This window comes from Rana temporaria, chromosome 5 (assembly GCF_905171775.1).
Source record: "Rana temporaria chromosome 5, aRanTem1.1, whole genome shotgun sequence".
Lineage (NCBI taxonomy): Eukaryota > Metazoa > Chordata > Amphibia > Anura > Ranidae > Rana > Rana temporaria.
The window spans coordinates 141230129-141253821 of NC_053493.1; the positions used below are offsets into that span (position 1 = coordinate 141230129).

General features: G+C 42.1%; 1 protein-coding gene across 2 annotated transcripts in view; it reads left to right on the plus strand.

Moving 5' to 3' along the window:
* Positions 1 to 23693, plus strand: part of BMPER (BMP binding endothelial regulator) — a 287717-nt gene that overhangs the window by 84390 nt on the left and 179634 nt on the right. For both annotated transcript variants that reach the window (XM_040353187.1, XM_040353185.1), the window contains exon 3: positions 14131 to 14230. In XM_040353187.1, the coding sequence (XP_040209121.1) occupies positions 14131 to 14230 (100 nt within the window). The remainder of the gene's footprint in view (positions 1 to 14130; positions 14231 to 23693) is intronic.

The window sequence follows — 23693 nt, forward strand, 5'->3', positions numbered from 1 at the left end:
GGCCACTGACACCCCTTCAATGTGTGGTACCTGGGGCGGACCGCCCCCACCGCCACCCTATTGGTACGCCCCTGAGGGAGAGGGGACTGACTGGGGGAGGTGACCGATCCTATGTACAAGGGACACAGCATCGGTCTCCTCTCCCTGACAGGACGTGGATCTCTGTGTTACATAACCCCCATATTGGGGTCAGGAACCTTGTCTAGGTGTTAGTTTCTTGATGTACATGGCTAAACGTATGAATTGTTTTCAAATCACCAGGGCAAAGATGTTAAAACTGCAATATATGTGGAAGAAAGATGGTTACGAAAGCCTCACTCCAGTTCAGGGATGGTTGTTCCATTTTTGATGGCCTCTTTCACGCCGTTGTGGACCAGTTGTCCTCTCTGTCCATTTTTCTTAAATTGTAGGAAAACTGCAGAGTCTTGATCTGTAGAACTTTCCCTTGTTCGGCTATTCGCATGTAGAGATGTTGTTTTGTCCCCCAATGTACAAATCTTTGCATTCCTCACTACACTGCACTAGATATACCAAGTTTCTTTGCTTGTGTTGGGTCCATAGGTGTGCGCAGCCTATTGCATTAGGGTGTGCACCCCAAAACTCAAACACATATGCGCTTGATATATTTACCGGCCTCTTCTACGCTCTCTAGCATGAAACAATGGGAGGAAGGGGGAGCAAGGGAGCACATGGGGGACCCTGGCAACATAAGGAAGAGGAACAGGGAAAGGAGGGGTGGCATATATTAGTACCGACCCCCCCCCCTATATATTCCTCCTGTGGCAGCTGAACAGAGGAGGAGAAGCCTAGCTTCAGATGCTGCAGGAGGAAAATACAAATCAGTTTCACTAAATTCCACCCAGCCACCTTTCCAGTCCAGGTTCTGAGGCCCCGTACACACATTCGAGAAACTCGACGGGCAAAACACATCGTTTTGCTCGTCGAGTTCCTTGTGAAGCCGCAGAGGATCTCGGCGAGCCAAGTTTCCCCATTGACTAATGAGGAAATAGAGAACATGTTTTCTATTTGGCTCGACGAGTTCCTCGTCGGTTTCCTCGGCCAAAAGTGTACATACGACCGGTTTCCTCGGCAGAATACGGCTCCCATCGAGTTTCTGGCTGAATTCTGACGAGAAACTCGGTCGTGTGTACGGGGCCTGATAGTTGGCAAGGAAGGATTGCGGTTTACCTGTCACCTGCTCACCATTGACAGGTTGCCAACCCAAGGATTAGGGTGGCACACAAGAAAAGGAAAGACAAAGGCGCACCAGCCTAGTGTATTAAGGTTACAAATTTTAACGAAATAAAATATATATACAAGACCTACTCACAAATGTAGTAGAAAAAATTGCAGTAAGGCTTAATCGACATCTGCTGCAGCAAGTAAACCTCGAACCACACTCCGACTGGTCATGGAGGAAGTGAAAAGGGTCACCGCCGGCTGACGCGTTTCGAAGCTCTAAGCCTCTTCATCAGAGCCCCACACCCCTTGGCACAGCCCTTGCATACGCCTATGGTTGGGTCTTTTGGATGTACAAGCTTCTGTCTCTGCGTATTGATGAGGTTGAAGGACATATGGAAGCAATGTTTTTTAAAGATCCTTTTGAGTTATTCAGACACTTTGACACACACTGTACTGTGATTGCATAAGCAACCAATAGAATGTGTCTTTTTGCATCCTTTGCCGAACCAAATCCTAGTCCTCTGGGGATACTTTACTGAAACAAGCCTAAGTACCATTTAAATAATTACAGTCTGAATATCAGAAGCAGAAGGCAGCATATGGGATCTTTGCCAGTGATAGACCTCTGCAATTACTAAAATAAGTAATTTTTCCTACGTAAAAAATATTATGCAATTATTGTGCAATAATTTAATGTAATCTTTTATTTAGAATTGATATGGTTCATTATATATAAACATTTTATTTTGTCCTAAAAATATTATTAGTTTAATAATCAAAATCGATTTACTTTCTGAATGCTTCTGAATATGACGTTGGCAAATGTTGCTGAAATGGGGAAAGCTCTGGATAATGGGTATCATAACAATTTCCATATAAATATCTGTCATGCTTTAACTTCTTGCAGAAATATTCTGACAGGCCTGCTTTATCATTTCTGCTTTTTGTATTCTGAATTTGTTTCAGCTAAAAGTAAATCTGTCACGACGCCTAAGTACTTAAACTGATATCAGACGTAAAAATCCAGGACCCAGAGGTTCCTGCAATTAGCCTTATAGAGTGCCCTAAAAGAATCTTGGGCGCTCTATATGCACATATGCCTTTCTCTGATTTCTTTTTATAATGCAAATGATACCAGTATGCCATTAGAGTCTAATAGTTACTCCAAAGTGGATGCCTTACAATTTATGTATTCATAATGAATATTAGATTGTAAGCTTCTCTTGGAGCTGCAACATATGGTAATAAATGAAAAGCTATTATAAAGCAGTGAAGAGCAGTGTGGCATTTATACAAAATAAAATATGTAATTTTCTGTGGACCACTGGGCTTCTTGTACAACATGGTTGTATCATGGTTGATTGGACAGTGTTCCATTTTAAAGCATCAAATAGCTAGGATACTTGTTTCTGTTTCTGGTGTCTGTATGCAATGCACACTAGCACGTTATGACTTTGCCTTTCAGGTAAGAAAAAAAAGTGCTTAACCACTTCCCGCCTGGCCTATAGCAGAATGACGGCTGGGCTGTGGTTCCGTTATCCTGACTGGATGTCATATGATGTCTTTCAGGATAACAGCCGGTGTGCGCCCGTGGAGGCATGCAGCACAGCAATCGGTGGTGTGGTGTGTCAGTCTGACACACCGCAACATTAATCTCGGTAAAGAGCATCTGACGGAGGCACTTTACCATGTGATCGGCCATGACCAATCACAATGTAAACAGGAAAAGCCGTGTATTGGCTTTTCCTCACTCGCGTCTGACAGATGTGAGTAGCGGAGAGCCGATCGGCTGCTCTCCTGTAAGGGGGGGGGGCTGCACTGATTGATTATCAGTGTAGCCCCCCTGAGGATGTCCACTTCAGACCACCAGGGATTGCCACCACTGATGACCACCAGGTTTGCCACCCATGGCCACCAGGGATGCCAATCTGTGTCCAAAATCAATGCCAATCAGTGCCCACAAATGGTGCCAGTTAGTGCCCATTACTAATGCCTGCCAGTGCCTCCTTATTAGTGATGGCCATCAGTGCCATCTATCAGTGTCAATCAGTGCCACCTATCAGTACCCATCATTGCCACCCATAAGTACCCATCAGTACAGCCTTTCAGTGCCCATCAGTGCTGCCTGTCGGTGCCCATCAGTGCCACCTATCAATGCCCATCAGTGCCCCCTATCAGTGCTGCATATTAGTGCCCATCTTCAAGGCCCATCTCATTTGTGCCATCTCATCAGTGCTGCCTTATTAGTGCTCATGAGTGAATGAGAAAACGTACTTATTTACAAAATTTTATAACAGAAACAAAGAAAAACTTTGGGAACAGTGTAGCATGACCGCGTAATTGTCATTCAAAGTTCAACAGCGCTAAAAGCTGAAAGCTAAAAATTGGTCTGGGCAGGAAGGGGGGAAAGTGTCTGGTATTTTGTAAACTGCGGCACCTTTTTTTTCTCTTACCTGCAAGACAAAGGCATAATGTGCTAGTTTGCATAGCACATTATGTGAAACTTACCTCAAAACGAAGACTTTCAGCAATGTCATCACTGGAGACGGCGTCCATCTTCACCTCGTCTTTCTTCCGGGTTTGCGGAATCTGGCTCTGTGACTGGCCAGGGTCGCAATGACGTCACTCCTGTGCATGTGCGCAGGAGCCACTGGTCACAGCACAAGGCTCTGAAGAAACAGCATGGGCGGTTGTTACCTTAAAGCGCATGCGTCAGTGATTTCAATGGCTGCATTTACAGTAAATATCTCCTAAACAGTGCATGTTTAGGAGATATTTACACTACCTACAGGTAAAACTTAAAGATGGAAGTTTACTTCCTCTTTAACCACCTCAATACAGGGCACTTAAACCCCCTTCCTGCCCGAGCCATTTTTCAGCTTTTAGCCCTGTCACACTTTGAATGACAATTGCACGGTCATGCTACACTGTACCCAAATTACATTTTTTTCCCCACAAATAGAGCTTTATTTTGGTGGTATTTTATCAGGAAGAGTGACAAGTTTGAAAAAAAACACAATATGTTTTACTTTTTTTTTTTTTTTTAAATCCTCAGTTTAGGCCGATATTTATTCTTCTACTCATCTTTGGTAAAAAAAATTATCAAAAGGTTTAAAAGTTAAATGTGTTACCTAGGGAGTGGTTCTAACTTAGGGGGATGGGACTCCCAAGGGGAGGAGACCGATCAGTGTTCCTCTATACTGGGAACACACCATTGGTCTCCTCTCACCTGACAGGGCATGGATCTGTGTGTTTACACACACAGATCCACAGTCCTGCTCTATTACTGGGCATCTGCATCGGTTCCCAAGTGACGCGGTGGGGGGCGCACGCCCCCTAGAGGGCCAAGAAGCCGAGGACATCATATGATGCCCGGCCAGAATGAGAGCCGCACCACCCAGCCATAATTTAACGGTCGGCGGGCAGCAATCGGTTAAAAAGTGAGGTAAATTTTCAACAAAGTTTCCCGCTCCTTTTACCTTTGTACCTCTAAACAAATGTAGCCTACTTATCCCCAGAAACCTTTATTCTCACCTCAGGTGATGAAGCCAGCAAGGGATGTAAACATTGCCCTGGGCTTCAAAAAATAGGTCTTGGTGAATATAGGGCTATGGGTAAGGAGGATGGGCTATACCTGCTTTGAGAAGGGAAAGGGTTTAAACAGTATTGGCACCAAACCTCTTGTTCTGAAGTCCCCTGCCAGCACTCTATGCTCCTTCCCTTCTCTGTGTGCCACCATAGAGAGGCTGGAGGCTCTAATAGGCTTCAAAATAGGGCGGGCTCGGGTCACAGAGGATTCGTCCGGAGCCCACCCAGGTGTGTTACAACAGCGAATGAATATTCACTGTTGCAACACTGATCCTCCTCCCGGGCAAATCGGTAAGTGGGTTTGAAAGGACAGGCGATCCTATTAGACGCCTAGGAGGAGGGGAGGAGATGCACAGAGGAAGCGAGTAGGAGAAGAGCCACTGTCCGATGCCTGGATGCCCAGTCCCTGTCGATGCCTGGATGTGTGATCCCTGCCGCTGCTCCACAGATGCCCACCGTTGCACGCAGCCTAGATGGGGGTTTGGTTGTTTGCGCCCCCCCCCAAACACAAAAAACACCAGCCACCACTACTGTCATAGCAGTCACATGATTGGGAGCTAGTCTCGCCAGCTCCCGATCACTACTGGACTGGAAGCTGTCTTTCACAGCTTGGTTACTATGGTGAGAGCATGCAGCAAGTGCACTGGATGCTGTACCCAAGCAAAATTTGTATAATATTTTTAACACAAAGAGAGATTTCTCTTGGTGGTATTTTATCACTAATGTTTTTTTTTTTTGCTAAATAAACAAGAATTTGGAAAAAAATAAATAAAAAATTATAGTGTACATGTCCTTTTTACAGAAGCTGGTTATCGTCTCTCTTCTCACTTCCTCACACTGTCAGCGTGAGGAAAGGAATGCCGATAATCGACCTCTGATCACATGCTAAAGAACCGCTGATTGGCTCTTTACCTCAATCTGTGATCAGCAATGTCCGGAGGTCACAGGAAGACATCATATGATGGCCTCCCAGAACTAGCCGGTCCGACTGTAGCCGTCATTCAGCTATAGAGCAAAATAAGGGGAATACCATAAAGTCTCACTAGAATGACGGCTCTGACCCTGTTGGAGCTGTTGATATCACATTGCAGATGGCGTTGCTCAACAGCAGTTTTTTGGATGTTTACACAAAGTAAGCTTTTACAAGTAAATAACATGCATAAAAAAATATGAAATGTGCTTATAATGTTATGATAAGATTTCTGTTGAAATAAATGGCTTGGCACCGGGTCTTTTTAACACGTTCTGGCTTAAAAATGTAAAATATACATACAACAAAATAAATTAAAAAACAGCAACTATTTATTTTCCGTATGATGGAATCATCCTAAAAACTGAGTGACATGCTAATTGATAACCAAGAGATACAATTTTGTTGGACATAAAAGACTGTCAGATGTCTGTACATACAAAGTATCTTCTGGTTGTTAATGAATCGTACATTTCCTCGAATGAGCGGAACTTCATTTCCTTTTGCACAGTGAAAGAGGATTGACTTAGGCGGCTGAAATAATAAACTTTCGCTATTCCCTAGTGGCAAGTCACTGTTTGCACTTCTTTGCTGTTCTAATTTCATTCCTTAGTCATTTCTGCCTGCCACTTGTAAAAAAGAATTACTGTGTCATGATAACAACGTAGAGAACAGGCTGAGCACTGCAAATGCTGGTTGCTCCTAAGCGGTTGCTGGTTGCTCCTAAGCGGCATTAATAAATGACAAGGTAGATTTCTTGTTCCTGCGTGTGGACGTCAAGAACATGTTTGTATTTCATGCTGTCTCAAATGACCAACAAAAAGCAACGTCACTGTGATATTTAGATGGGTATTTCCATTTCTTTTCTTTTTATAATTCATGAATAAAAATGTAAGGATTTCCTAGACAGAATCACAAAATAATTACAATGGTAACCAACATCAACACTGAGGCCCCGTACACACGACCGAGAAACTCGATGGGCAAAACACATCGTTTTGCTCGTCGAGTTCCTTGTTCGGCTGTCAGAAAACTAATCGAGCCAAATGTTCCCATTGCCCAACGAGGAAATAGAGAACTTTTTTTGCTCGACGAGTTTCCCGACGGGTTTCTCGGCGAAAAGTGTACACACGACCGGTTTTCTCGGCAGAATACGTCTCCCATCGAGTTTCTTGCTGAATTCTGCAGAGAAAACTGGTCGTGTGTACGGGGCCTTAGGATGCCCTCCCACTGGAATCTGTTGAACTGAACTATGCCCAAGTTCATTTCCCCACACTCTCCTGCTGGTCTGCACTCACACTGGACTATAATGCGTGATAATTTTTCTCGGCGATAAAAAGTATGCCGGGAAAACCAAGGGGAAAACCGAGAATCGGCTCGGCAGCTTTTTTCCTCTACACACGGCCGGTTTTCCTGGCAGGAAAAACGCCATGAGAGCTTTGGTCGGGAATCCCGGCCGTGTGTATGCTCCATCGCAGTGTTTCCCATAGGAAAACTGCCAGGAAAAAGACTGCCGGGAATCCCGGCAGGAAAAAAGAAAACATGCTCTAATATTTCCTGCCGGGATTCCCGGCGGTTTTACTTTCGGGAAAACTACCATGGAGCATACACACAGACAGTTTTTCCGGCCAAAAGCTGTCATTGCAGTTTTCCCGACGGGAAAACTGGTCGTGTGTACGAGGCATAAGGAAGTATTCCAGGGCACACTAACATCACCCAGGTCACTTTGATCCATTCTTCTTTACACAATCATCTATGGGTTCTGCGCTCTGGCACATGGAAGTAAACCATACTGGACCACAAGTGAACTGTGCCCAGGACCACCTCTTCCAGGTGGTCCTGGTCACAGTATGCTAAAAAGAGAAGTATGGAAATGTTTTTTGTATATATCATACTTTCCTGGGTGGATGCAGTATTGGTCTGATGCTGCATCTGTCCCCTGTCGGCTCTAACGCCGGCAATCGCTCTGTTCTAAGGACTCCCTGAGCAGAGAGCTGCTGACTGTCAGTCACCACTGTCTGCTCCCCCCCTCGCTCACTGGAGAGTTGGGCTGTGGAGGGGGTGGGAGCAGCCAGCTCAGGCTCTTAGTGACTCGCTGAAAGGATGAGCCAGGCGCCGGTCCGGGCATGCGGATTCTGATTGTATGGTCGTGACCTTTTCCGAGCCTGGAACGGCACTGTGACGTCAGCTGACAGTGGGCAGAAAAGTAATAGAGGGTCTTGCAATGGGGATACTAGTTATGGTGACCTGGGGGTCCCCAAGAGCTTCTCTTAGTTTGCAGGGATTTCCTCTCACTTCCTGTTTAGGCTATGGGACAGGAAGTGAAGGTACATTTCCCCCATGGGACACAGATGGCAAAAATAAACTTTACAGGGGTTTTAACCCTCCCATCCCTCTATCAAAAATAAAAAAAGTTTTGCCTATAGTTGTACTTTAAATGTCTATTTTAAGTACTGGGCAGATGAGCAGCAATCCCTATATGTATCTTTGGAATGTAAGTTGAACTCAGGGATAAAAGACCCTTGCAGTGGGGTTATTTAAGTCTAGGAGTAGAGGAATGAGTTTTAATATTTACCTTATTCCTTGCTCCCCTGGTTGGCAGCACTCCGGGTGGTGGGCAGGTTCTCTGCATATTCGCATACAATGCAGGACTCTTGATCCTGCGTTGTACTTGATGTGACCACTGGCTGGAGTGCCTTAGAGAAGAGGCTTTGGAGGCATGGTCACACAGATGGAGGGAACTTGCTGGGGTGAGGAAAACGATGGGCATTACACCTTATTCCTCTACTCCTAGCCATAACAAACATGTAATCCTTGCAGTTGTAATACTTGAAGTGGAACATTAAATCTCAACATTGATTGGAGTGTGCCTTTACTGGGTGACGAAAAACATGCAAAGTGGAGACCTTAGCCTTTCTTACCAAAAAGTTTTTGATTAATAAATACATAGGGCTAGATTCACATACTTTTAGGCGGGCGTAGCGTATCTCCTATACGCTATGCCGCCGTAACGTTGAGAGGTGAGTATGGTATTCTCAAAGATTTTGCGCCCGAAGTTACGGCGGCGTAGCGTATTAGGGCCGGCGTAAGCCCGCCTAATTCAAATGTTGAAGCTGTGGGCGTGTTTTATGTATATTAAGTGTGACCCCACGTAAATGACGTTTCGATCGAACGGCGCATGCGCCGTCTGTGGACGTATCCCAGTGCGCATGCTCCAAATGACGTCGGCAAATCGTCAATGCTTTTGACGTGAACGTAACTTACGGCCAGCCCCATTCACGGACGAGTTACGCAAACGACGTAAAACTTGAAAAATTTGACGCGGTTCCGACATCCATACTTAACATTGGCTGCGCCATCTTTTTGGTGGTTTATCTTTACGCCTATAAACCTCTTACGTAAACGGCGTATCTTTACTGTGACGGCCGGGCGTACGTTCGTGAAAAGGCGTATCTAGCTGATTTACATATTCTAGGCGTAAATCAGCGTACACGCCCCTAGCGGCCAGCGTAAATATGCAGTTAAGATACGACGGCGTAGGAGACTTACGCCGGTCGTATCTTAGCAATATTTAAGCGTATCTCAGTTTGAGAATACACTTAAATATACGACGGCGGGGATTCGGACTTACGACGGCGTATCTACTGATACGCCCGTCGTAAGTCTACCTGAATCTGGCCCATAGTGTTTTATCAAGGCAGTAATGAATAGGTCTGCCTTCAGGAGACCTACATTTTTATATGGTATTTTTCTTACTTTTTCGTGGCTTTTCATTAACCTAAGTTAAAAGTGAAGAATTAATCTTTGTATATTAAGTTATTTGGTGTAAGTGCAGGTCAGACAGCTATTAAACCCACTTTTTTCCTACTTTTGGAAACAGTTCAGAAGTATTAAAATGTCTGTGACCTTATTATTGCTGTCTATTTCTTCATTAGGGAGATTTCTCTTAAAGCTGAATTAAACTCCACTGTTTTGATTTTAGATTAATTTACCCCAAGGAGCCTTATGCTGTAATGTGCTAGTATGCACCACATATTAGTACATTATGGCAGACTTACCTGTTAAACCATGTTCTTCAGCGCTCCCCACTGTCATGGGAGCTTCCATCTTCTCTTGGTCTCTCTTCCTGGTTGGGTCTGTTTCATTGCTTGAATGGCTGGGCCACAATGATGTCACTCCCGCACATGTACATGAGAGCCAGCGCCCAGAGGCGATTCAGTTTGCATGTGTTGCGCTATATAAATTTCTCACTCACTCACTCACATCATCATGGCACAAAGGGGGTGCTATAAATGTACGCTCAACTGCGCATGAGTGTTTCAGTGTCTTTACCGCTGAGAAGCATTTCTGACACAGGAGACTAATGCCCTCTACACACGATCGGTTCGTCTGATGAAAACAGATCGATGGACTATTTTCATCGGATGAACCAATCGTGTGTGGGACCCATCATTTTTTTTTTCATCGGTGAAAAAAAAATAGAACCTGTTTTAAAATATTCTCATGGTTAAAAAACGGATAGAAAAAAAACGATCGTCTGTGGGGAAATCCATCGGTCAAAAATCCACGCATGCTCAGAATCAAGTCGACGCATGCTCGGAAGCATTGAACTTCATTTTTCTCAGCACGTTGTTGTGTTTTACGTCACTGCGTTGGACACGATCGGATTTTTAACCGATGGTGTGTAGGCAAGACTGATGAAAGTCAGCTTCATCGGATATGTGATGAAAAAATCTTCTGTAATAAAACCCCTACCTGCCAGTAGTTTTCATTTTTTGGGTTCAATTTCGCTTTAACATCCGGTTTGGCGACCAGAACGCGTAGTATTTTAGGGAAGGGTGAAAAAGAAAAAGGAAAGTGTTTTTTTTTTTTTTTTCTGACTTTCTATTAGAAACATCGTACAAATGTTTCTAAATGAATATGATACATTTAGAGCAGCTTCAATTTGTAACTGAGCATATTACAAAGTATTGTAATTAGTCAGGATCAAATAAAAGCTGGTGTAGTGTATAAATAGGATGCCTGGGGGATGCCTTGACCTGTCTGTGATGTGGCGCACATGTGCGTATGCAACCTACTACGGCAAAACTGACCCTTTCAAAGAAAGATAAATGCTGTTTAAATTGCTCCATTTCAGTCTGATTGTACACAAAGCATCCAGGGATTACCTTAATTTATACCAAACCCTTTCCAAGATGAGGGTCTGATATAGATGCTAAAGCCGGAGATCACAAAAAAGGTGTGGGGTTTCCCCCACAAATATACTGTATATTTGCCTCTTTTCAATGATTGTCTGGTATGGATGCCATGCAAAAAAAGATAAAAATAACAAACACCGGGTCCCCAGTAAATTCCATATCAAACCCTTAGGGTCTGGTATGGATCTTAAGGGGGAACAGCACACAGAGAACAAGAAAAAAAGAATTGGACCCCATAAAATCTATACCAGATCCTTATTCAAGCATGCAGCCTGGCAGGCCAAGTAATGGGATGGGGGACAGGGGGTGTTAATCATGCGGCTTCCTTCTTCTGTACAACACCAGGCCTCATGCACTCAACATATGGAAGGGTACCTTACCAGGGGGTTACCCCTGGCAAAACACCTTGTACTCATGTTAGTGAGAATAAGGACCGTTTTCCCACAGCCCTGGCACTGTGGTTGTGGGAGTCTGCAGGTGAGGGCTCATGAAAATAAAGAACCCTTCAATACCAATTTTCCCCTGTGGGAATGAATAAAGAATACATAGTACCCAGACTCATTAAAAAATGTGAGTAGTAAATGGACACACACACTTTTTGACAAGTCTTTTATTAAAAGTAAAAAAGAGATGCAGATTCTCATCAAACACAATAAACAATGTCCATATGCCAGAGGAACAAAAACATGACACAACTGCTCCCCATTGCTACACTCACCGACTGCCAATGTCCCCTCTGACAGCTGTCAACAAAGGGGCAGGGATAGTTGCTGATGTCATTGATCAGATATAGACATGTTCATTGACCAAATATGGCCATGTCCATATTTGGTCAGTGATGTCTTCCTTTGTTTACATTTCAGCTGTCAGTGCAGAATGCCTGGCGGACAGCTGAATTGGTGGGGAGGATGAGTCATGGATGTTAGGAAGCTGGGTATTTGGCTCCCTAACAATTAGGTGCCTAAGTAGAAGCTGTCATGTTTATTAAGGGTTGTAATACTGCTATCAAGTATGATTTTTCTGTGCAATCGGAAGCTCATCACATAACCGAATACCTCATTAGTTCAGTCTTTATACCAAACTTTAAACAGCTGAAATTTGAACTAAACATATGTTTGGCCTGAACCTAAGGCTAATCCCTACTTGTAAGGCTGCTATCAAAACCAGAAGTTGTATACAGTATCTCAAAAAAGTGAATACACCCCTAATTTTTGTAAATATTTTATTATCTCTTTTCATGTGACAACAAAGTAGTGAGTGTACAGCTTGTATAACATTGTAAATTTTCTTTCCCTTCAAAAACACGCAACACACAGCCATTAATGTTTAAACCACTGGCAACAAAAGTGAGTACACCCCTAAGTGAATATGTCCAAATTGGGCCCAAAGTGTCAATATTTTGTGTGGCCACCATTATTTTCCAGCACTGCCTTAACCCTCTTGGGCATGGAGTTCACCAGAGCTTCACAAGTTGCCACTGGAGTCCTCCTCCACTCCTCTATGATGACATCACGGAGCTGGTGGATGTTAGAGACCTTGCGCTCCTCCACCTTCCGTTTGAGGATGCCCCACAGATGGTTAATAGGGTTTAGGTCTGGAGACATGCTTGGTCAGTCCGTCACCTTTACCCTCAGCTTCTTTAGCAAGGCAGTGGTTGTCTTGGAGGTGTGTTTGGGGTCGTTATCATGTTGGAACACTGCCATGTGGCCCAGGCTTCCGAAGGGTAGGGGATCATGATTCGCTTTAGTATGTCACCGTACATGTTGGAATTTAAGCCCTTCTGACTTTTAGCATAAATATATATAAGTAGTCAAAACACACATCATCCTCAATGAAATTATCCAAATTTATTTTGTATTTAAAATTAGAAACTTTACAACAATTGTTGTAAAATACTGCAATCTAGTGATTTGCTCCATAGAACTACCAAACACTCTGAAATAAAAAGATGAGGTGTGCCTAATGCCGCATACACACGATAATTTTTCGGGTTCTAAAAAATTAAGTTTTTCAGGCTCTAGAAAAAACAAAGTTTTTTTCAACTTGATCATTAAAACGGCCTTGCTTACACACGATCGGTGACATACAGCTCGGTGACATACAACACGTACAATGGCACTATAAAGGGGAAGTTCCATTCGAATGGCGCCACCCTTGGGGCTGCTTTAGCTGATTTTGTGTTAGTAAAAGACGATTCGCGCTTTTCTGTCTGTTACAGCATTATGAATGTGCTTACTCCATTACGAACGGTAGTTTTACCAGAACAAGCGCTCCCGTCTCATAACTTGCTTCTGAGCATTCGCGGATTTTTTACGTCATTAAAGCCCACACACGACCATTTTTTACAACCCGAAAAACAACAACGTTAAAAACGTCGATAAAAAGTAGAGCATGTTCGATTTTTTTTTGCCCATTTTTTAGAACCCGAAAAATGATCTGAAGCCCACACACGATCGTTTTTAATGACATTAAAAAAACACTTCATTTTTTAGAACCCGAAAAATGATCGTGTGTACGCGGCATTAGGATTGTTTTGTATACTCACTCTATGTGCCGGCATCCCTGTAGTTTATATCCTAAATACAATATATCAGGGGTATCCAAGACTTTTTATGCACAGTAAAAAATAACATATCAGTATCTCTGCTAAAAATTAAAATTGTTATTTATACATAGAGAAAAACATCCATAGACAGACTGGCTGTTACAATAGTAGTGTTGTTCATCTCTCATAGATATAACTTTGACATTAAAGTACAACTGTCAAGAGAATGTTATCATATCTTTGAAGGTGTTCATAAAGTTGTTGCTCATCTCTCATAGCTATAACTTTGACATTAAAGTTCAAGTGTCAATCCAATGATATCATATCTTTGAAAGTAAATCTTTTTTATTAGCGATACTGATGTGTTATTTAATACCGTGCCTAAAAAGTCCAGGATACCCCTGATATATTGTATTTTGGATACAAACACTGTAAAAAAGATAAAATGCCCTTATCAGATTTTGCGGAGTTGGGGTATAATTTGTTGGATTAATCAGTAAATATGTTGTAATGAGTTATACTGAGATTCCGCTGATCTGAAGATTCTCGCACACATTTGAATGTTACATAAACTGTATCATGAGAAATATACAGTATATATAAAAACAAAGAAAACTTACGGCAAGCGTTTTTTCATGTCATTGTAGAACAAAGAAGTGACCTGCAAGAGGGAGAAGTGCCCGGTGGTGTCCAAGGATTGTGCTTTGGTTATCAAACAAAGAGGAGCTTGCTGTGAACGTTGTAAAGGTGCATTTTTTTTTTTTTTACTGGTAGTCCCCATTGTTTTTAATATGATCTAACAATTGTTATTTGTCATATTGCTTATCATAGTATTCAGCAAGGCCAACCATCTAGACCAATGGTGTCAAACTCAATTTCATCGTGGGCCGCATCAGCATTATATTTGCCCTCAAAAGTTTTGGTTGTATCTGTAAGGTTAGATGTCCAGCACATCCCCCCCTTAACATTAGATGTCAAGAGCCACCCCACCATCAGAAGTTGAGTCCCCCACTCTCCCTTACATCACAGTGCACCCCCTTACTTTATGCTGCTGCTGGGAAGACGCTGGATGCATTGCTTGAAAGCAGAAAGTAAGGGTCTAGAAGAGGACCAGGGGAGGGCTGGAGCTCTCCGGCAGCTGCAGGAGAGGTGTGAGGGCCACATTAAATGACCTGGAGGGCCTTGTGTTTGACACCTAGACTATCCATATATTCATAATAAAAAAAAATACATTTTAATAAAGATGTTTCCCTGTCATCCCAATCACACCTGGAGCCTCAGCTTTTCAGTAACTCCACAAATGGCCCTCTACCAAACTAATACACTGTACAGTATGATACATAGGATTGCATTATTTTTGTCACATGAAGACACAGATATCCTTTAGACTGCCACCCTACAGAGCACTTGGCAGGCTGCAGGGACTTAATGTAAGCTCTTCTTTTTTTTCTTTTTGTGAATAAAGGCTCTATTTTTTATTTATTTTTTAATTGCCTAATCTGAGTGAACACATGCAAAAAATTAAATCCCCATTTTTTTTGTCTAACATGAAGGAATGTGTTAAGCATAAGATCAGTGAATTGAAATGAACATGTTTTTTATGTAGATCTTAAAATCTGTTAGAAATAAATTTGGCTTAACACCCGAATGCCTCTGTGGACTATTAAAACAGTGTTAATTAGGGAGCTTACCACTTTTCAACATTTTTATTTCGGTTATAATACTAATACATCAGGATGTGAAAGCAGCAGCTCGGAGAGTTATACAGACACATTTAATTGTGATGAAATAATGCAAGTCCCTTTGGCATCATCTTATGTTTTTGTGTTGGCCTGACTAGATCTGTCTCTAAGGATGAATTTATCAAAACTTCTATAAACCATTTGTGGCAGATGTTTCTTTGTACAGTTTATTTCACATGTCAAATGTAATTTCTAAATGAAAAAAGAAGAGAAAGGGAAGGGTAGTCTAGTAGCAAATATACATAGATGAGGGTTATGCTGTTGTATATTTTTAGCTTGTGGTTTAGTCTGCTTTGTGCTTATACAATGATGTATCTATGCAATGCACATTAAGCTAGATTCTAGTTCATATGATTTTATCTTCTGATCTTTAAGCTCATATGTAACTCTTTATTGCTGTGTGTCAGGCATTCATGGAATGAATATAACACAAAGTGCAATTTTTGGCTTTTCCCGAGGTGTAACTAAGCATTAAGTAGAGTGTGAGGATACCTAAAACGCAACTCCCGGAAAATAACTATATAGAGAGTTAAAATACAGTATATCAACAGGAGTTTAGCTTGAGGATGCCATTTCCCCCTGGTCATAGTAGTTAATCATTATTCCCTTAGTTTGGGATGCTTCTGATGACCATGAAGCTGTTAGCAAGGAAGAGAAATGAAAAGTACCAATGTACATAATGGTCAAGACATCAAGAGCGTGATGACATAATTATATAAAAAAACAAAACAAGACTTTAACTACTTGTCGACCACCCACCATCGTCTCTGATGTAGAATACCAGGATTATGACAGCAGATAGCTGCCATAACCCCGGTATTTTCTTAAATGGCAGATGGTCCTCTTTCTATTTCGCCACAAGATTACTTTTATCAGGTCGGGAGAGGGCCCTCCCATCGTGCTCAGGTCGTCTCCACTGCTTACTGGGGCCGTCGGTAGAGGCGGAGCCGATCAGGTCCTCTACCCTCTGAGACATGGAGCTGAGTGAGGGAAAGATGCTTTTTTCCTATTACAATGGATGTTTACAAGTGCCCCCATTTTTATATATCGCCTATGGAGATTTTTAAGGGTCAAAGTTTGTCGCCATTCCACAAGCGGGCGCAATTTTGAAGCATGACATGTTGGGTATCAGTTTACTCGCCATAACATTATATTTCACAATATAAAAATAAATTGGTCTAACTTTACTGTTGTCTTATTTATTAAAAATAGTGTAAAAAAGTGTATTTTTTCCCCAAAAATTGCACTTGTAAGACCACTGCGCAAACACAGTGTGACAAAAAGTATTGCAATGACCACCATTTTATTCTCAAGGAGGCCTGACAACAAAGATATACTGTTTGAGGGTTCTAAGTAATTTTCTAGCAAAAGAAAAAAAAAAAGATTTTAACTTGTAAACACCAAGTTTGAAAAATAGGCCTGGTCCTTTTTAAGTGGTTAAATGTGATGGCATATGTAACCATCTACTTGTTTCAACAACATTAAAAAAGTAATTTTTCTGTATTCCAAAAGAAAAATTGACTGATTTGAAGCTCTTTTTTTTGTTTATAGCGCAAAAAAATAAAACCGCAGAGGTTATCAAATACCACGAAAAGAAAGCTCTATTTGTGGAATAAAAATATGTTAGTTTTGTTTGGGTGCAACATCACACGACCACACAATTGTCAGTTAAAGTGACACAGTGTCGAATCGCAAAAAATGGCCTGGTCATTGGGCAGCCAAATTCTCCGGGGCTGAAGTGGTTAAACAGAACTCAAATGCACTGGTCTCCTTACCAGATCTGGAATTGTAAATGCTCATCATGGCAACCCAATCACTAAAAAGATAATTTTCAATGCAGTTATCAGTACTGTGCCACCAATATGTTTCACTTGTGTAACTCTTTAGGCCAAGCATCTACAACTTGTAACACAGGGAAGTGAAAGCATAGTATAGCAATTCCAAAAACTACTTCCTGAACTGTAATTTTCAAGTGGTTAAACAGCAGAAAAAAGAGCCGTTAGACTAGGTTCTTCCCAGTCTACTAGTTTCTTTCTGGAGTTCCCCTTTGTCAGTCCACAGTTCATTTATTTTTGTATTAGTTTACCTATTTATGGTGTATTATCGCTAAGTACGGCTTAATGGCAACACAATTTTGGGATCTAAGTCTAAATGGAAAAACAAATATTTGAAAAACAATAAATATTTTAAAAGAGCAAACACAATAAATATTCCTAATGCCGACTGGGATTTGTGGATTCTCAAAAGTGAATTTTTTAAAAAGTGGAATGTTAAGCTTATTCTCATACATGCAGGCAGTCTTTTAAAAATCATATTTGTATTTCAAAGCACTTTTCAATAAAAAAAAAAAGTGGTAAGGCTTGCTATATATAGGCTGTGGTTTGCAAAACCAGGGAAGAAACATGAAACGCAATGATTCCTACATAAGTATTATGGCTCAGATGTTTTACATTGTACTGGTTTAATGGATAATATTTTCCATTAGTTTCCTGTAGTGCTGTGACCTTATGGAGTAGTAAATAACTATGGCTGAGGTTGCATTTCCATAAAAACATTTTGCAGACCCCCTCCTATAAAAGACCTTTTAGACCTACTGTATATTTAGTTAGAGTATTCTGTTTATCTCTATTATAAACATTTTCTCTACACTATATGAAACAGCGCAGTAGCTTTTCTCGACATTGCAAACATATCTCAACAATGAGGTCAAAATTGAAGTTTATCACCCTGTATATTTACAGCCTCTAATTCCAATAGTAAGTAGCAAATTATCAGACTTTGATGACATTAAATAAAAGCCAAAGTCTGAGGCAAGTATAATGCCCATCTTTGTTTTCTGTAAAACAGTTAGGCCCCGTACACACGTCCGAGAAACTCGACGGGCAAAACACATCGTTTTGCTCGTCGAGTTCCTTGTGAAGCCGCTGAGGATCTCGGCGAGCCAAGTTTCCTCATTGACTAACGAGGAAATAGAGAACATGTTCTCTATTTGGCTCGACGAGTTCCTCGTCGGTTTCCTCAGCCAAAAGTGTACACACGACCGGGTTTCTCGGCAGAATACGGCTCCGATCGAGTTTCTGGCTGAATTCTGCTGAGAAACTCGGTCGTGTGTGCGGGGCCTAAGTGGAAAGCATAGAGGGTTTTTTGGTGGGGCATTGCTGGGATTGGATCACTTTGTTTGGTGGAGAACGTATTTGGTATTGTTTGTATCTAAACTTGTGGCATTGAATAACATTCTAGTCTAAAGCCCTCGGTTTTCTCTGCGGTAAAAAGTCAGAGGGGAAAGCCGAGAACCTGGTAGGAAAACTGCCATGGAGCTTTGGCCTGGAATCCTGGCAGTGTGTATGCTACATCGGCACTGCCTCGCAGTCTTTCCTATAGGTAAGTAGTAGATCTGGCAGAAAAAAAAAAACCGCAGGGAATCCCGACAGGAAGCAGGTTCTCTATTTTCCCGACAGGATTCCCGGCTGTTTTCCTGAAGGGAAAACTGCGAGGAAGCATACACACATCTGGTTTTCCCGGCCAAAATCTGTCCTGGCAGTTTTCCTGATGGGAAAACCTGTCGTGTGTACCAGGCTTTAGAAAACCAACAGCTCTTAATGGGTTTCCCATGCCTCCTACAGCATAGCTCCCAACTATCCCTGATTTAGAGGGGGTGTCTCTGTTCTGGACCAAATCCATCTGTCCCTCAGTCCTCCTCAACTTTTGCATGATGTATAGCTACTAACAGTATGAAAAACAATGTTTTCCCCTAGATATGAGACTTTAAAGGAACAGGTGTGTAACAAAATTGTATAAAATTCAAATTTAATGGTATCAAAAAGTACATATAATAAGACAAAGGTATATAAAAAAACAAAAGCAATTTAAGCTAAAAGTGCTGAGCTAACACACAAGGGGGTAGCAAAATTAACCATGTATATCACAGCATGAGGCAAAATATATTTGTAATATATTCACAGTTCTATTGCATTTTTTTATATACCTTTGTCTTACTATATGTGCTTTTTGATACCATTCAATATGAACTTTATACAACTTTGTTACACACCTGTGCCTTTAAAGTCCCATATCCAGGATAAAACAGTGTTTTTCATACAATAGTGAGTGAGTGAGAAACTTGTATAGCGCAACACATGCGAACTGAATCGCCTCAGGGCGCTTGGTATTCGTTTCCTACTATATTATATACTATATACTATACAATAGAGGGATGTTGGCCTGCAGAAGCAAAACATTTTATTACCTCCAATTTTTGATAACTACTAACAGTGTTATACCACACTAAACCTTTAATCCAGCTTCCTAATTACCGGTATTCCATTTCCTTATTTTGATAAGCCATTTTATTTGAAAAAAATTGTAGGAAAAAAGCAATTGTGGACTTAACTAACCATTTTTTTCACCTCAAATCTTTGTGATCTACGTAACTGGGGACATGGTAGGTGTGTGCTTTATTTGCTTAAATACTTTGTGCTAAAAGGTGTATCTCTTTGTCATTTCAGATAGTTAGGGGGTATGCTACAGACAGGAGCATATGGATAACTTTAGACTTTCATGCTTCCTTAGCATTTCTCTGAAATAGAAACTGAAGCACCACACCAAGCTAAGAGGTCCCTATACAATTGTATTCCAATAAAAGTCAGGGGGACAATCTAGAAAGTATCCAATGCAACTCGGAAAAAAGTAGCTGTAAAAATGCACTTTTAGAAGTGTTTTGCATTGGTGTTAAGCAGCGTTTCTCTCACCCCTCTTCTAGTTTCCACTACCAAATCCAATTACTACAGCTTAACCTCTTCAGACCCGGGCTATAGTAAAAAGACCGCCACAAGGTGGCTCTACATTGCCGGGAGGCCATCTTTTTATGGCCTCGGGTCTTCCGGCCACTGGGGGGCCTGGCGCGTCTCTGAGATGCAGATGCGCGTGCCTGGCGCCCGCGATGTCCGCCAGGTACCCGCGATCGGCAGTGATAGAGCAGGGACAAGGATCTCTGTGTGTAAACACAGAGATCCATGTCCTGTCAGGGAGAGAAGACCGATGCTGTGTCCCTTGTACATAGGAATACAGCATCGGTCGTCTCCCCCAGTCAGTCCCCTTCCCCCACAGTAAGAATCACTCCAGGGTACACATTTAACCCCTTCTTCGCCCCCTAGTGTTAACCCCTTTCCCTGCCAGTCACATTTATGCAGTATCAGTGCATTTTATAGCACTGTTCTCTGTATAAATGTAAATGGTCCCAAAAATGTGTCAAAAGTGTCCCATGTAGATATAAAGTGGTGGGATGGTGGCGCTGCAATAATAGCTAGATCACTGGATTGTGATCAGTATGCCTGTTAACAAACAGGTGTTGGGTAGTCAAATAGAAGGTAAACCCAATGGAATGGATTTCCTTTGCTGTGGCACACCCCTGAAATGGATGGGGGCCTTGACAGATTACCCGTTGATAATGCCAATAGTGATGCGCTGCCACAGATGGATGGCAGTCTATCACGATGTGGGTGCGTACCTGAGGTGGTAATGTGCCAAACCACAAGGAGTTAAATTAACTTTATGAAATACAAATAAAAAAACAACAATGGTGTAGGTCAGGAAAAGTGTCCGATGTGTCCGCCATAATGTTGCAGTCCCAATAAAAATCACAGATAACCGCCATTACTAGTAAAAAAATAAAAAATAAAAAAAAATATCTAAGAATTCTATCCCCTATTTTGTAGCCGCTATAACTTTTGCGCAAACCAATCACTATACGCTTTATTGCGATCCCCCCCCCCTAAAATATGTAGAAGAATACGTATCGGCCTAAACTGAGAAAAAAAAAAACGTTTTTTTTTTTTTTAATTGGGGCATTTATTATAGCAAAAAGTAAAAAATATTGTGTTTTTTTTTTTAAAAACCGCAGATGTGATCAAACACCACCAAAAGAAAGCTCTATTTGTGGGAAAAAAAGGATGTACATTTTGTTTGGGTGGCACGGCGCACGGCCGCGCAATTTTCATTTAAAGCGTGACAGTGCCGAAAGCTGAAATTTTGCCTGGGCAGGAAGGGGGTATATGTGCCCAGTAAGCAAGTGGTTAAAAACGCTTGATGCAGCTTAATGCTGTATACATCATTAACACGCATTTAGCAGCACCAACCATTTTTTACCGCTGTAATGTTGATGCTTCAGAATGCACTGGCACTGGGTTTTCTTTGCAGCTTGAAAACGTCTATTCCACTTACAGCTCCTAAAAGCCTATGGGCCAGATTCACAGTCGAGATACGATGGAGTATCTCAGATACTCCGTCGTATCTCTCAGAGTATCTATGCGACTGATTCATAGAACCAGTTACGCATAGATATCCATAAGATCCAACAGGTGTAATTGTTTTACACTGTCGGATCTTAGGATGCAATACCGCGGCCGCCACTGGGGGGAGTTTGTGTCGTAAACCAGCGTCGGGTATGCAAATTAGCAGTTACGGTGATCCACGACGGTTTTTCGCGTTCGCTACGTCGCCGCTACTCTAGTTTCCCGTCGCAATTTTAGTAGTCGTTTGACCTGCCCTAACTTTACACAGCAATCGTATTGCTGTATAAAGTATGGCGGTCGTTCCTGCGTCGAAATTTAAAAATTAACGTTGTTTGCGTAACATGTCCGGGACGCCTAATTTAAATTGTACCCGCCCATTCGAATTGGAACGCCTTGCGCCGGACGTATTTACGATACACCGCCGCAAGTTTCCAGGTAAGTGCTTTGTGGATCGGGCACTAAAACTGGAAACTTGCGGCAGTGTGACGTAAACGGGTTACGTTACACGGCCGCAAATGTATGTGAATCTGGCCCTATGTGTGCATGAGTAAAGCTTGGATTTTTTTCGTGGATTTATCCTTGGTCTTGTTTATATCATATGTGTGCATGTACACATAGAAAACCATGGAGAGGCATATTTAAGCTGTAAAGAAAAATGTCTAACGCCCCTAGGAGCAGCCGTAAAAACATCCTGTGTGCATGAGGCCTAAAGGTCCAGTTAACTTCTATTCAAACCACATTGTTTACAATAAAACCCTGATGAAGAGGGAGATTTTGGACACCTGAAACACATTGGATACTTTTTGGATAGCCCCTCTTGTTTTTTTTGGGAATAACGCTGTATGTAGACATCTTGGAAACAGTGTGGTGCTTCAGTTTCCCTTTTTGTTACATTATACTACAGACCAAGGAAACAGTGGAGATCCTCTGGGGTGTAGAAGCTGCGTGCTCAAGAATCAGATTATTTACATTAAGGTCAACACTTTAAGATAGCAATAACAATAAAAAAGTTGATCCAGCTCTACTTTTCCACTTTCTTCAACAGTATTTTTCTGAGGCTCTCTAGGTTTTAAACATTGTAAAAAAGAAATAACGGTAGAGGTCTGAACAGTAAAGGCATACCCAGGTAAAGGCCACCACTCCAAACCTCTACCTCCTGATAATCACAGACCATTCGGGTGCTGGCTCCTTGCAATTTGTCTCTGTCCCAACAAGTTATATTGAAAGATAAAAGTCGCACTCAGTTGCAAAGTTGCTTTATTTCATAATCCATAAAAAGGCTGCACACAAATAGCCACACTCTCTATACACATTTCACCCCCAATGGACTTGCTCACAAGGATAGAGTTGGTACCGTGGTGTGCACGGATTCCTGACCTACTATTGAACACCTTTGGGTTAAACACTGATTGCAATCTAGAACTTCTTATTATACCTCACAAATACACCTTTCCTCTTTAATAGGTATAAATTCCTACATACTCCAAAATCTTGTGGAAAGTATTCCTAAAGAGGTGGATACTTTTATCGCAGCAAAGATGGACAACACTATAGCCGTGGGCTTGAAATTAGATGTTCAATATTTGTGATGGTTATGTGCCTGCAAATGTTAGACGTATGGACCCGGATTTACAGACAGCGACGCACATTTATGCCACTGTAGCGTATCTCCTGTACGCTACGCTGGACGCAGCGCAGAGAGGCAAGCATGGAATTCACAGAGCACTTGCTCCCAAAACTGTGCTGGGTTTCCTAGGCGTAAGCCGGCGTAGGTGGAAGTGGGAGTGAGTCATGCAAATGAGGCGTGACCCCATGCAAATGATGGGCCAAGCGCCAGACAGATACGTATAACGAACGGTGCATGCGCTGTCCCGTGGACGCATCCCAGTGCGCATGCTCACAAACACGTCGGAACAACTGCCTAAGATATGCCGGATCACTGCCTACGGCGTGAATGTAACCTACGCCTAGTCATATTCACGTCCAACGTAAACTACATAAAATATGCCGGCTTGTATTCCTTAGTGCAGCCCTTTGCATGTCTGCTGCCGGGTTACACCTCCTTTATGGGGCTTAACTTTACGCCGGACGTACAACTTACACGCACCACTCGTAGCCTGCGTCGGCCGCACGTACGTTCGTGAATCGGCGTATCTCCCTCATTTGCATATTTGAATA